General features: G+C 41.5%; 1 protein-coding gene across 2 annotated transcripts in view; it reads right to left on the bottom strand.

Annotated features, from left to right (window-relative positions):
- The window catches only part of srbd1 (S1 RNA binding domain 1), a 99,076-nt gene extending 87,044 nt beyond the window's left edge, over positions 1-12,032 (bottom strand). Inside the window, exons 1-9 of one of the 2 annotated variants that reach the window (XM_071409389.1) lie at positions 11,922-12,032; positions 8,941-9,008; positions 8,356-8,800; positions 7,801-8,058; positions 7,385-7,551; positions 6,300-6,417; positions 5,764-5,902; positions 4,926-5,022; positions 4,290-4,446 (exon numbers count right to left, since the gene is read on the bottom strand). In XM_071409389.1, coding sequence (XP_071265490.1) covers positions 4,290-4,446; positions 4,926-5,022; positions 5,764-5,902; positions 6,300-6,417; positions 7,385-7,551; positions 7,801-8,058; positions 8,356-8,800; positions 8,941-9,008 — 1,449 coding nt within the window. In that variant the 5' untranslated portion in view covers positions 11,922-12,032. The remainder of the gene's footprint in view (positions 1-4,289; positions 4,447-4,925; positions 5,023-5,763; positions 5,903-6,299; positions 6,418-7,384; positions 7,552-7,800; positions 8,059-8,355; positions 8,801-8,940; positions 9,009-11,921) is intronic. The other variant, XM_071409390.1, reaches the window with a different exon arrangement.
- Between the last annotated feature and the right edge of the window lie 1,447 nt (positions 12,033-13,479).

Here is a 13,479-nt window from a genome sequence, read left to right as displayed (position 1 = left end):
AGGGCTCAAAGAAAACAAGATGATGTGGTGAACTTTTAACTCCTTATCTTTTCATTTTCAGAACAAACACACACAACATGTGGGTTGCGAGACACCAATGAGTGTTCTCAAGAAAAAATAAACTTGATCCCATGTTTTATAGGGAAACATTTAGATTTAAATAAATATCATATTAGTTTTGGGTTGAATAAAGACTTGTTTTCATTATTTGTATAATCGTGTTAGAATCATAAATATTCAATATAATACTGAGATTATCGCAGCCAAAAATAATTTAGGCATTGCATATATCACACACACACACACACACACACACACACACACACACACACACACACACACACACACACACACACACACACACACACACACACACACACACACAGTATATTAAACATTAAGAACACATTCCTAATATTGAGATGCTCCCCCCTTTTTCCCTCAAAACATCCTCAATTCGTCAGGGCATGGACTCTACAAGGTGTCAAAAACGTTCCACAGGGATGCTGGTCCATGTTGACTCCAATGCTTCCCACAGGTGTGTCAAGTTGGCTGGATGTCTTTGGGTGGTGGACCATTCTTGAAATTGTTGAGCGTGATAAATCCAGCAGCGTTGCACAAACTGGTGGGCCTGGGACCTACTACCGTACCCCGTTCAAAAGGCACTTAAATATTTTGTCTTGCCCATTCACCCTCTGAATGACACACATACACAATCCATGTCTCAAGGTTTAAAAATCCTTCTTTATCCTGTCTCCTCCCCTTCATCTACACTGATTGAAGTGGATTTAACAGGTGACATCAATAAGGGATCATAGCTTTAACCTGGTTTCACCTGGTCAGTCTATGTCATGGAAAGAGTAATGTTCATAATGTTTTGTCCACTCAGTGTCTTTCTATAAATGTTCCATACAGTATACTCAACATGTTTCACTTTAAATGTCCTACTGCATATCTCTATGTTACTGTATTGTCTTACCCTGATGGAATAGCCTGTAATAGTGTTGGCCCTAAAACAAATGCCTTATCATCCATTGTTGATTGGCAATAAAGTCTGAATTAAAAGGAATCAAAGCTAAAGAATGAAACATACTGTGATTATTCTAAAACGAGAGAATGAAATCACATTATTCCCTTAGCCTATATTTTAACTGTGACTTGACAAAAATAATTGCCACTCAAATAAATGTGTAATCTCATAAAACAACAATGTTTTAACTGAAATAAAATAATGGGGGAAAACATTCAAATCACAAGATCCCTCTGACTAGTCTTGGACAATTTGTTTTAATGCAAAGTTTATTTCTGAAATTGTAGATAATCATTAAACCATAATTTTAAAATAGCAAATGTCCAATTTCTCTATTGTTATAAAGGAAATCTAGCTCACACACACACACACACACACACACACACACACACACACACACACACACACACACACACACACACACACACACACACACACACACACACACACACACACACACACACACACACACACACACACACACACACACACACACACGTCTGGCTGCGCGTAATGCAAATAGCTGCCAGTCCAACTGCAGAGAACAGGCATGTATTTCCCCACCTGTCCATCACAGCCGGTCTATAATTGAGGAAGCAGACAAATCTAGGTCCACTACACTCCAGGCCAACCACAGACAAGAAGATTAGAAACCAGTTGGAGACGCAAATGGAATTAGAGCTGTGGATAGAAAAACAAATCCCTAATGGCATATTCCAAAGTATTAGCAAGACGTTAATAGCTATGGAGAGGCACTGTTGATGCACTTTAACTATTGCTAAAATTGAGTAATTGAGGAAATACTTCCTAATAATTACTAAATGCTTAGAAAACATGTTATATGCATTTTCTATGTTGCACATCACATTTAGTTATATGTATAGTTTGCGAAAGAGCCAAAGTGACACCAACCATTTCCGTTCTGAACATGGCACACAAAGCCAACGTACAGCCCATTTCTAGGATCAATACTTGAAACGGTGAAATCTAAAACTAGACTCGACGGGCTAACCCTGACCATCTGAGAAAAATAGTGCAACTCCAGCTGCATCTTAGTTTAATAGCAACTGAGCAAGAAGCACTGAACAATGGATTATCACCTATTTCCTTGACTTTTCCAAATGTCTGTCCTAAGAGAGCAGAGGGAGGAGGATCATGTTGCTGTGTAGTCAGTGTTGTGGTGCAGGCAAGAACCTGTGATTGACCCTCCCTGGCAGGGAGGAAAGGGACAGCTGGAGGTCCTGGGTGTGAGGCGGCGTGAGGCGGACGCTAAACAATCAATCAGGCCAGCTGGTCACCTGACACCAGCCCTGTCACAACGCATCGGTCACCCCCGGCAACACACCGGTCACAACGCAGGGCCGCAGCACTGCTGACCGTACCCACTTCACCTCTCCACCGTCACGCCTGTCAATCACAGGGAGGACCAGGCACGCACAGGGTAGACAGTCACACCTACTCTACAATGTGGTGTGTGTGTGTGTACATTAATACATCATTGTGATAGTGTTTCTTTGAGTATTCAGTCAGGTCTTAAATACCTGTGTAAACTGATGGAATTGATACTGACGGTTAAATGCAGATTTCCCTTTTTACTTATTTTCGTTCCGCTGCACCTGCACTCATTAAAAGTAATTATACAGTTTGTTTCTGCACTTCAAGAGAGTTAAAATGTTCGACAAATTGAATCTGATATTGGCTAATACATTACAAACGGCATACAACTTGAACTGCCATTTGACAATCTGTAAGGATTGTTGTGTACTGTGTAGTAGGTTATGTGTAGGCTAACAGTAATTCCCCGCAAAAAGACCATTGTCTAAAAGTCCAGAGGAAATATTAACTCAGTGGTCTTTAGAAATATTAACTCCACTGACTCAGATTAGAGAAATCCTTGTCTAAATACCTTCACAGTACAGATGAAGAATAGAGTTATCACAAATATATATTGATGATTAATCATACTTTTGTGTGCCCATGCTTATAAACTATTTGAAAAAAAAAGTGATGTTTCAACAGAAATGCATTTTTAAAACCCATTAAAACAACACCATTTAGAATCAACTAATTCTATAACTAAGTGTTCAGTTTAAAGTGTTATCTCCAGGAGCTTCTGTACCCAGCTGCATAAATACATACTGACCACAACTTAACACCCTTAATACACTGCCTGCCTGACTGACCGCCTGCCTGACTGCGGCTAGCCTAATGTGCTAAATTAAACAGTGAGTACTGTATGTGCGTACACATGCCTCCTGTCACAACACATACAACAACCTTTCCCCTTTAAACATGACGCCAAGAAAAGGTTCATTTTTGCCGGAATCCAACAGCTAGCAGGTCACTGCTGGAGAAATTAACACTCAGTGACAATTCTGCGTCACAAAATTAACAATGTCGCTCGCAGAGTGGGCTGCTCTCGACTAGAACGCACAAGCGCCTAAATGGAAAGGCCAACACCATGACTGCAGCTATGCACCACTCATCTGCAGCTGCCACTCACTCATTCACTCTCCATCTCTCTACCTCCTTCCCTCGCTCTCTCCCTTTTGCCTCTCAGGGCAGTGAGCTGCTGTCACGGCGGAGGAACGCCTGTCAATCTCAGGCCCTAATCCAATGGCACATCGGCGGGGGACATGTCACATATGTTAAGAGGAGCAGAGAGGGAATGACTGGGGGGACACAGACCGGGGCGAGAGGAAAGGAGGAGGGCAGGGTGCGCCCGTGACAGACCCACTGTGACATGTGGCCCCGGACCAACTCTGAGTAACCAAGCTGCCACAGGAAAAGGTGGGGGGCAGGTTGAGTGGGACGGGGGGATGGCTAACCTCGCCTGACGTGACTAGCATTCAGAAGTGGCACGCAGGGAGGGGGCCGAGGGAAATACCAAGCACTGCCACAGAGTTAAACTCACAGTGATCTTACAATATTACTCAAAGATCCCTCATTTTTACATAAACAGTTTGGGGCTCAGTGGACAAAGAGACGTAAACATGAAATGCTATGTACACATTTCATACCATAGTCCAAACAGTTGACTATTAGCACATTGAATACCATGTGGTTCTACTAATGTATAATAGGCATCAAGACAGGTGTTCACCAGTGTTAGATACTGAATGTGGTTTAGTGTGTAATGGATGGAAATAATGCATCTTGTCATTGAAGACATTGACCTGAATGCATGATTAGAGCTAGAGTTAATGAAATGACAAAGCCATTTCCCTGCTACTGGCTGAGGGGTCTGTCTGGGAGTCACCTGGTGGTGTTGAATACGCTGCACGTTGCAGGTGAAGTCACAGTACAGGTGGAACTTGTCAATGTCTTTGGGCTTCCCCTGGTGACCCTCTATCTGCTGCTCCTTCAGGGCTGTCTTAGACACAGACGACTGGAGCATCACCATGCTGTTATCACATCTGAGAGAGAGACAGACAGAGAGACCGAAAGACAGAGACCGAAAGAGAGAGGAGACAAATAGAGAAAGAGAGGAGACAGAGAGAGAGACACAGACACACAGAAAGAGAGACAGACACAGAGAGACAAAAAGAGAGAGAGAGACACAGAGAGAGAGAGAGAGCGAGAGAGAGAGAGAGAGCGAGAGAGAGCGAGAGAGAGCGAGAGAGAGAGAGAGAGCGAGAGAGAGAGAGAGAGCGAGAGAGAGAGAGCGAGAGAGAGATAACCATAACACTGTAAGTAACGTTCAAAAGAGGTTTGAAATATCTATGCACACACACAGATGGCAAGAAGTTTCACAGAGTACTTATTTATGCTTTCCACCAGCTAGATCACAGGTTTAGCTGAGACAATGATTGGAGACGGGGAACAGATGGAGTGGGGAACACAGTTCTGTACATAGTGTGGAAGGCAAAGAGGGAGAGAAGGAGAAAGTTCTTACAGCGATCTTATATGGGTCAGGGTCTCTCCGTCTTTAGCAATCATATCAGCCAAAATCTGCTCCACTCCGGTCGACACCTCCTCCACAGTGGACAAACCTGTGGGGCAGACACATGCAGAAATGATGTATATATAATTCACATTAGGATATGAACACAGTAATAAACTAGTTGTAGCACTAACACTATTGTATCAGTGGGACAGCATACTGGGAGATTTGAGCAGTAAAATGTTATTCTACAGAAACTAACATCAATACGTCCCCTGTACAGTATGTAAAAGATTTGACTGTGTTACTCAAAGCAAACCCGGCGTCCAAAGATCGACATCGTTATGTGCTGAATTCTGAGAGCGCATGTCCAGCATTATAGGTCTAATGGAAATTTATTTTCATCTGCATATGAAAGCAATGGCATTATACTGAATTACCATACATTCAATTTCACTGGAAGTGCAATCAACCGTATCTTACGGAGGGGGGTTGGGAGAAATTACATCTAGCCAAAGCATCCCCATTGTGGTCCCCTTTCATAGACCTTCGCTGCCCTCTTGTGACCAATTCTTTAAAATCATGGTAACTGATAATGGCAAAGAACTGGAGTTGCTGCAGACTAGCCCAGCGGACTAATATGAGGTGTGAGACACAGAGCTAGGGTTGCAAAATTCTTTCCCCAAATTTCCTGGTTTTCCGGAAATCCTGATTGGAAGATTCCTACAATTAGAAGTAAATAAGCAGGAAATCCGGGAATCTTCCAACAGGGAATTCAGTACCATTGGCAGTCTAACTTCAGTGTCAGTAGATTTGAGTGGCTTTAGTGTGTGGGTGATAATGTGTGTACCTTCAGTCCCAGGTTTGACCCAGGCTCTCAGGTCCAGAGTGTGAGGGCTCTGTAGCAGGGCCTGGGCAGCAGACTCCAGTCCCAGCTGCTTGGCACGACGGGCCTTGCTCAGCTTGCTGCCTTTCTTGTAGGGTGCATACTGCAGGGGTGCAAGCACACATCAGAGAGTGGATATTCCATCAGGCAGTGAGTCAGTCATCACATGGTCCAGTTCAGGTGCATATCACATACATGCACCATCCAGTTATGGTCAAGTAGACCTAGAGTTGAAAAACTCCCTGTAATTTATCAAAGTTGAAATTTTCTGAAATGTTGGTAATTAATAGGTAATTTTGGTAAACTATGGAAAAATATTAAAGTTCATGGGTTATATTTAGGATAATGATTTACAGCTAAATAAACCAAATCAAAAATGAAAACTCCACAAAATCCTTGAAAGTTTCCAGAATTCCAGTAGTTTACTGGTAAATAAAAATAAAAAAACTACCGGTAACGTTCCATCCCTTTGCAACCCTAAGTAAACTGCTCTCACTCACCACGTGGTCCAGTTCATCAGCGGTCCTGCAGTTCCTCAGAGCCTGTTCCAGCTCAGCAGTCAGGACTCCCTCCTTCTTAAGAGTCTGACTGATAGTCTGCGTCTTCTTCGCCAGTGCACTAGAGAGATCACAGGATCACACAGATGAAAACATGCATGGACACACACACACACACAAATACAGAAACACACACACACACACACACACACACACAGAAAAACAGAGAAAATATGCAAAAAAATATATTGGCAACTATAATAATACCTAACTTGTCTGATTGGCGCCATCTAACGGAGATGGTCTGTTATTGCACTGACTGGTTGTAACAGTTATTTATGCAGACATACACATATACAATATGCAGGGTATCATCAGAGGTGGAAAAAGTACCCAACTGTCATACTTGAGTAAAAGTAAACTTAATACAAAATGATTCAAGTAAAAGTGAGTCACCGAATAAAATAGTACTTCAGTAAAAGTCTAAAAGTAGTTGGTTTTAAATATACTTACGTATCAAAAGTAAATGTAATTGCTAAAATATACTTAAGTATCAAATGTAAAAGTATACATCTTTTCAAATTCCTTATATAAAGCAAACCAGGCCGCACCATTTTCTTGTGTTTTTAATTTACGGACAGCCAGGGGCATGCTCTGACCATCATTTACAAACAAAGCATGTGTTTAGTGAGTCCACCATATCAGAGGTCGTAGGGATGACCAGGGATGTTCTCCTGATAAGTGTGTGAATTACACAATTTTCCTGTTCTGCTTTGCATTCAAAATGTAATGAGTACTTTTGGGTGTCAAGGAAAATGTATGGAGTAAAAAGTACAATATTTTATTTTGGAATGTAGTGAAGTAAAAGTAGTCAACATTATAAATATTAAAGTACAGATACCCCAAAAAACAACTTAGGGTAGTGCTTTCAAGTATTTTTTACTTAAGTACTTTACACCACTGGCTACTATGAAATATTTGTTTGATTATCTTAAGTTACTTATGGTGAAGTCAAATAAACAAGTCAAATACTATTTTCTATTCCAGTCTAATAAACTGGTATAGCACCCCACTAATAAGTTCCTCACTAGATCTCCTCCAGCACCAGCTGCACGTCCCTCACGGCGTCTGCGTCCATGTGGTTGATCATCTCTTTCCTGTAGCGCACTATAAAGGGAATGGTGTTCTCCTCTCTGAAGAGCTGGGAAATGTTCAAACACACCCACTGCTCCACCCCTGTCCTCTCAGACAGCAACTGACAACACACAGAGGAGAATGCTTCATCACAGTGGAATCAAAGTACCATGTGAATAATACTACATTAATGAGGAAACATACATTGATTGCAATGGTCAACTATTTTGCAGAGGATTTTAAGGTGCCATTCAGTCAGACCAGCTATTTACATATTTGGTGGTTTGGCACAACAGTATAGCAACTGTTCAGTTTATTTAGGTTAGAGCTGAAAATGATGGTTTATTGTTGAATTACTCAAAGGACTTACTTGAATAAGGTCCCAGTTCATGTTCAGGTCTTCTCCAAAGGCTCTTCCTGAGGTGGGCAGTCTGGTGGGCCTGCCCTGAGGGGCACTGCTGGTCTTCTGTCTCTTCAGAGAAGGCTCATCAAACGTGAAGTCCTCCTCAGGCTCTTCCTTCTTCACCCCATAAGACTGATGGCTGGAGGAGGGCCCCTCGGACCACCCGCCCCCTGCTCTGGACATGTTGTCGTTGCAGGATCCATCAGGCACAATGAAAGACAGTCTCTGAAAGACATCCAGTGGAGGAGTATATAAACACTTACCTGATATAACAAGTGGTGAAGTCAGTCAGTGAGGTGTGTCTACCATTATGTACAGCCAAATGTGTAGTAATTTCATAGAAATCATGTTGAGCAGTTCGTATTACACTGTACCACTAAGTCCCTATACCACTGTAATAACAAAAATCACTCAACTCCATTAATGCAACGCAATTACAAAGCAAGTAATGTCTAACCAAATGAACACAATATTGTTACTAGGGTAATAAAAGCTTACTAAACAGGTTTACATGACTCTTACCTCCTCCTTGACCCTGGCTGACTGCTGTGACTCCGCTGCATCACAGATGGAGTTAGTCTGATTGGCTCCTCCAGCCTCTTCCTCTAATAGAGCTTGCTGCTTCTTACCTCCTTTTGTTGCTCTGGGAGCTTTAGGGGGTTTGGGTTCTTTAGGGGGTTTGGGTTCTTTAGGTGCTCTGGGAGCTTTAGGGGCTCTGGGAGCTTTAGGGGGTTTGGGTTCTTTAGGGGGTTTGGGTTCTTTAGGTGCTCTGGGAGCTCGGGGCTTCCTCTCTACTGGTTTGCGTGGGGCTTTGGGTTTGGACTCCTTGGGCACTTTAGGTTTAGCCTGCCTCTTCACCGCTGGTACCTTCTCGCTTGGCTGAGCTTTCTGCTGCCTCTTGGGGGCCTTGGATTCTGGCTGCCATTCTTCAATCTCATCTTCACTTGCTGACTGAGTGTGAGGACTACTAAGGGAACAGAGGCTTGTGTTATGGAAAACTGATCAAAAGGGAAACTGTGAATATAGAAGCTTTAGAATACACACGCAACAACACAATTTTTATCAAATGAATTCCATACACGATTCCTGACTTAAGTTAAAACTCACAGTTCATCGGAATCTCCATCTGTTGTCTTTTCCGTGTAGACTTTAACTGTGCGAGTTCGCCGTTGCATCTGGTGAGAGATATAATCAACATTTAATTTTTAACCATTACCAAACCCACTCTTACTGTCAAATCAAACAAAGGTGTAATAGCCTAAGCCAACACTATCAATAATACTGTGTCATAGCCTAAGCCAACACTATCAATAATACTGTGTCATAGCCTAAGCCAACACTATCAATAATGCTGTGTCATATACAGTACCAGTCAAAAGTTGTCACACCTACTCATTCAAGGGTTCTTTATTTATTACTATTATCTACATTGTAGAATAACATTGAAGACATCAAAACTATGAAATAACACATATGGAATCATGTAGGAAAAAAATAAAAGTGTTAATCAAAATATATTTTAGATTTTTCAAAGTAGCCACCCTTTGCCTTGATGACAGCTTTGCACACTCTTGGCAATCTCTCAACCAGCTTCACCTGGAATTATTTTCCAACAGTCTTGAATGAGTTCCCACATAATGAGCACTTGTTGGCTGTTTTTACTTGACTCTGCGGTCCAAATCATCCCAAAACATCTCAATTGGGATGAGGTCGGGTGATTGTGGAGCCCAGGTCATCTGATGCAGCACTCCATCACTCTCCTTCTTGGTCAAATAGCCCTTACACAGCCTTGAGGTGTGTTGGGTAATTGTCCTGCTGAAAAACAAATGATAGTCCCACTAAGCCCAAACCAGATGGGATGGCGTATCGCTGAATGCTGTGGTAGCCATGCTGGTTAAGTGTGCCTTGAATTCTAAATCAATCACAGACAGTGTCACCAGCAAAGCACCCCCACACCATCACACCTCCATGCTTCACGGTGGGAACCACACATGCGGAGATCATCCGTTCATCTACTTTGCGTCTCAGAAAGACACGGCAGTTGGAACCAGAAATCTCAGATTTCCACCAGTCTAATCTCCATAGCTCGTGTTTCTAGGTCCAAGCAAGTCTCTTCTTATTATTGGTGTCCTTTATTAGTGGTTTCTTTGCAGCAATTTGACCATGAAGGTCTGATTCATGCAGTCTCCTCTGAACAGTCGATGTTGAGATGTGTCTGTTACTTGAACTCTGAGAAGCATTTATTTGGGCTGCAAATTCTGAGGCTGGTAACTCTAATGAACTTATCCTCTGCAGCAGAGGTAACTCACGATCCTCATGAGAGCCAGTTTCATCATAGCGCGTGATGGCTTTTGTGACAGCACTTGAAGAAACGTTAAAAGTTCTTTAAATTTCTTTCCGGATTGACTGACCTTCAAGTCTTAAAGTAACGATGGACTGCCGTTTCTCTTTGGTTATTTGAGCTGTTCTTGCCATAATATGGACTTTGTCTTTTACCAAATAGGGCTATTTTCTGTATACCACCCCTACCTTGTCACAACACAACTGATTGGCTCAAACGCATTAAGGAAAGACATTCCCCAAATTAACTTTTTACAAGGCACACCTGTTAATTGAAATGCATTCCAGGTGGCTACCTCATGAAGCTGGTTGAAAGAATACCAAGCATGTGCAAAGCTGTCATCAAGGCAAAGGGTGGCTACATTGAAGAATCTCAAATATATTTTGATTTGTTTAACACTTTTTTGGTTACTACATGATTCCATGTGTGTTATTTCATAGTTTTGATGTCTTCACTATTATTCTACAATGTAGAAAATAGTCAAATAAAGAAAACCCCTTAGATGAGTAGGTGTGTTCACACTTTTGACTGGGACTGTATGTAGGCTAATACACATTTAACCAGATTTTCTAAATAGCCTCTACTCCTGCCCTTGGCCTACAATAACCTCAGTAAAAGGACCAATGAAACCAATATTAAAGTGAACTTAATCCAAAATCTGAATTTGGCCTGGGAAACTGCCTACTGGTAGTCCTAGGCCTACTGAGATGGCTGTATTTAATAAGTAGTACCCACACACTCTCCCCATCAGCTCTTACAGGACACTGGTAGAGGCAGGTAGAAATACCTGACCACTCAAAACAACGCACGCGTCTGCGACTCATAGTACGTTAGAGCTCCGAGAAACGGAAACAAACAAGAACAAAATACACAGTAAGCACTCGAAAACAAAATACATGTACAAACTGTAGGTACATAATAAACTTGAGTTACACAGATAACTGGGGAACTTGGTAGCAATATGGGCAGCAATGATCAGTATGTATACTATACAACATAACACCACATACTAGGGCTACTTATTTTCAGGAGAGCACCAGGGGTGTGTGTATTGATTACGGAAACCAATTACCGTTTAAGTACCAAACTGCAAACGGAACGAAACGGGGAGGGACCTACCTGATTTTGTCCATATAAACTCTCGTTTTCGTTTTACTTTTGGAGTGAATGATATCTTTTGCAACAAAATCGGCGTAATGATTACACCCCAGTTCGAAGAGGGTAGTTCCAAGCTAACGTTAGTACTCCATACCCCCCTATGCACTAACCATACACCTTGCCTAGCCATTGTTTACTTCAATGAGGGTTAGGGACGTCCCACGGATCTCTGATAGCACGACCGTTAAGATGGAAATGGAACGCTCCTTGTCCCTCGTGGAAAAGGTTCGTCAGGTCTCTAGTGTAATAGCTATGATTATAACAGTATTGGTTGCAGAGGCCTGCAGTTAAATAACTAGTAGTTAAATAAGTTGCTCTTCGCTGCAAAATACCCCTGGCCCAATATCTGCTACGGCCGGGTAGCTTCGTCCCGCAACTATCCATTTAAATTACAATTTGTATTAACTTAAGCTAACGGCCGGGTAGCATCATTCATTCAAATCTGGCGCGAGTGTCACCAGAGTCATTTGTCTCCCTGGGTGTAGCTAGCTAGGCCTATAGCTACATTATGAAAACATTGGTTAGTGTTGCATTGACGATGGAAAGATGTTTAGGAGTTTGTTAAACAACAGTACAACAAGCTACTCACGTTGAGAGTATTTTTCAATTGAAAGGGCTGTATTGCTTAGATGCTATGTTGCAAAACATCTGGCAAACGATGCTCTTGCTACTTCCGCCAACACGTGACGTGTTAGGGCTCATCCAATCATAGTTTAGGATCACTTCCGTCAATCTATTTGTACGGAGGGACACTAAGTCATATCAACTCTTTACAATATACTACTTATTAAACGCTGTATTATAGTAACTAACACTGTACCAAAATGTACTTCAGTGTATTTGTACTCAAAACGAGAAAAACACCCTATGTTGAAAATGGTGTAGTCTATTCTGAATCACATTTAAAGGGCCAGAGTCACTTACATTTACATTTACATTTAAGTCATTTAGCAGACGCTCTTATCCAGAGCGACTTACAATTGAAGGGCAACTGAGATTTTGGCAATTATTACAAAGAATATTACTTTGAGCTACACTAAAATGCAGAATGCAAAATATCTCATGAGAAAAGGCAACATTTTTAGGCACCTATTTAAGCGCATTTTGAAAAATCCTTACTATATTGACCCTATTGCCTTTATTTGCAACAGGCTACATCTGGATTAAGTGTTTGATTTATGGAAGAGTGGGGTAAATTGAGCCAAAGGGTTAGTTGAGCAACCCCTTGTTTCTAGGAAACCATACACAAACTGAATCATGTGTAGGTGTGTCCACCTATTAGATCATGAGTAGGTGTGTCCAAACTTTTGACTGGTACTGTATATTTTTTATGACATGAATGAATTACATTTTATTTTTGTGTCAAATCGCCAGTTGGCAACTCATCCCTTATGGGATTAATTGACACAAACAAACATTACAATAATTAACTGTGATAATTCAGTGATAATTCTTCTGGTGTTGTCTGCAATGTGTCATTCATATGAAATCAAGTTAGTGTATTTTTATTGTTACAGAGCTGATATCATCATGCCCTGTGTATACAAACGTAAAACAAGCATGGGGTCTAGCCTCCCTTGATGTTTTTGAGAAAGCAGCAAGGGAATAATTCAATTTTAGCAGCAGCAAGGGATGAAAAAATAAAACAAACATGTACAGTACCTGTGCTAAAGAGAGACTATGGTAGAATAGCAGAGGCACACAAGGTCTTATCTGATGACATGGTGCCTGAGCTTGCTAAACATATCAGGAATCTAGTGGACCAGTTTCATGGGCTTAGTAGCTTCAAATACAGATAACTTGCCTACTGGCACATCGAAACAAGATCCCTGTGCCAGACAACTGGTCAAGAAATGGAACGGTAAGTAATATTGAACAGAGAGATCTATATCTAAATGTATGCATACACTTAAAATATACAATATACTGTACGATACCTCCATTCCATGAAATAAACTTTGACCTACCAGTGCTATCACCCACTGTTACAGGACACCATCATCCACTTACCCCAAGGCGGCTCAACTTACCTCATAAGTTGTGCCAAGAGACCACTTTTTTTGGACAAGCTAGTTTTAGGTTGTAGTCATTATTGGAATTATGACTCATTGAGTATTTCTCTCTCTTCCATTTGTATTTCATATACC

This window comes from Salvelinus alpinus, chromosome 7, assembly GCF_045679555.1.
Source record: "Salvelinus alpinus chromosome 7, SLU_Salpinus.1, whole genome shotgun sequence".
NCBI classification, from domain to species: Eukaryota; Metazoa; Chordata; class Actinopteri; order Salmoniformes; family Salmonidae; genus Salvelinus; species Salvelinus alpinus.
The sequence above is the reverse complement of the archived record's forward strand: the minus strand, read 5'-3'. Positions and strand labels throughout refer to the sequence as shown.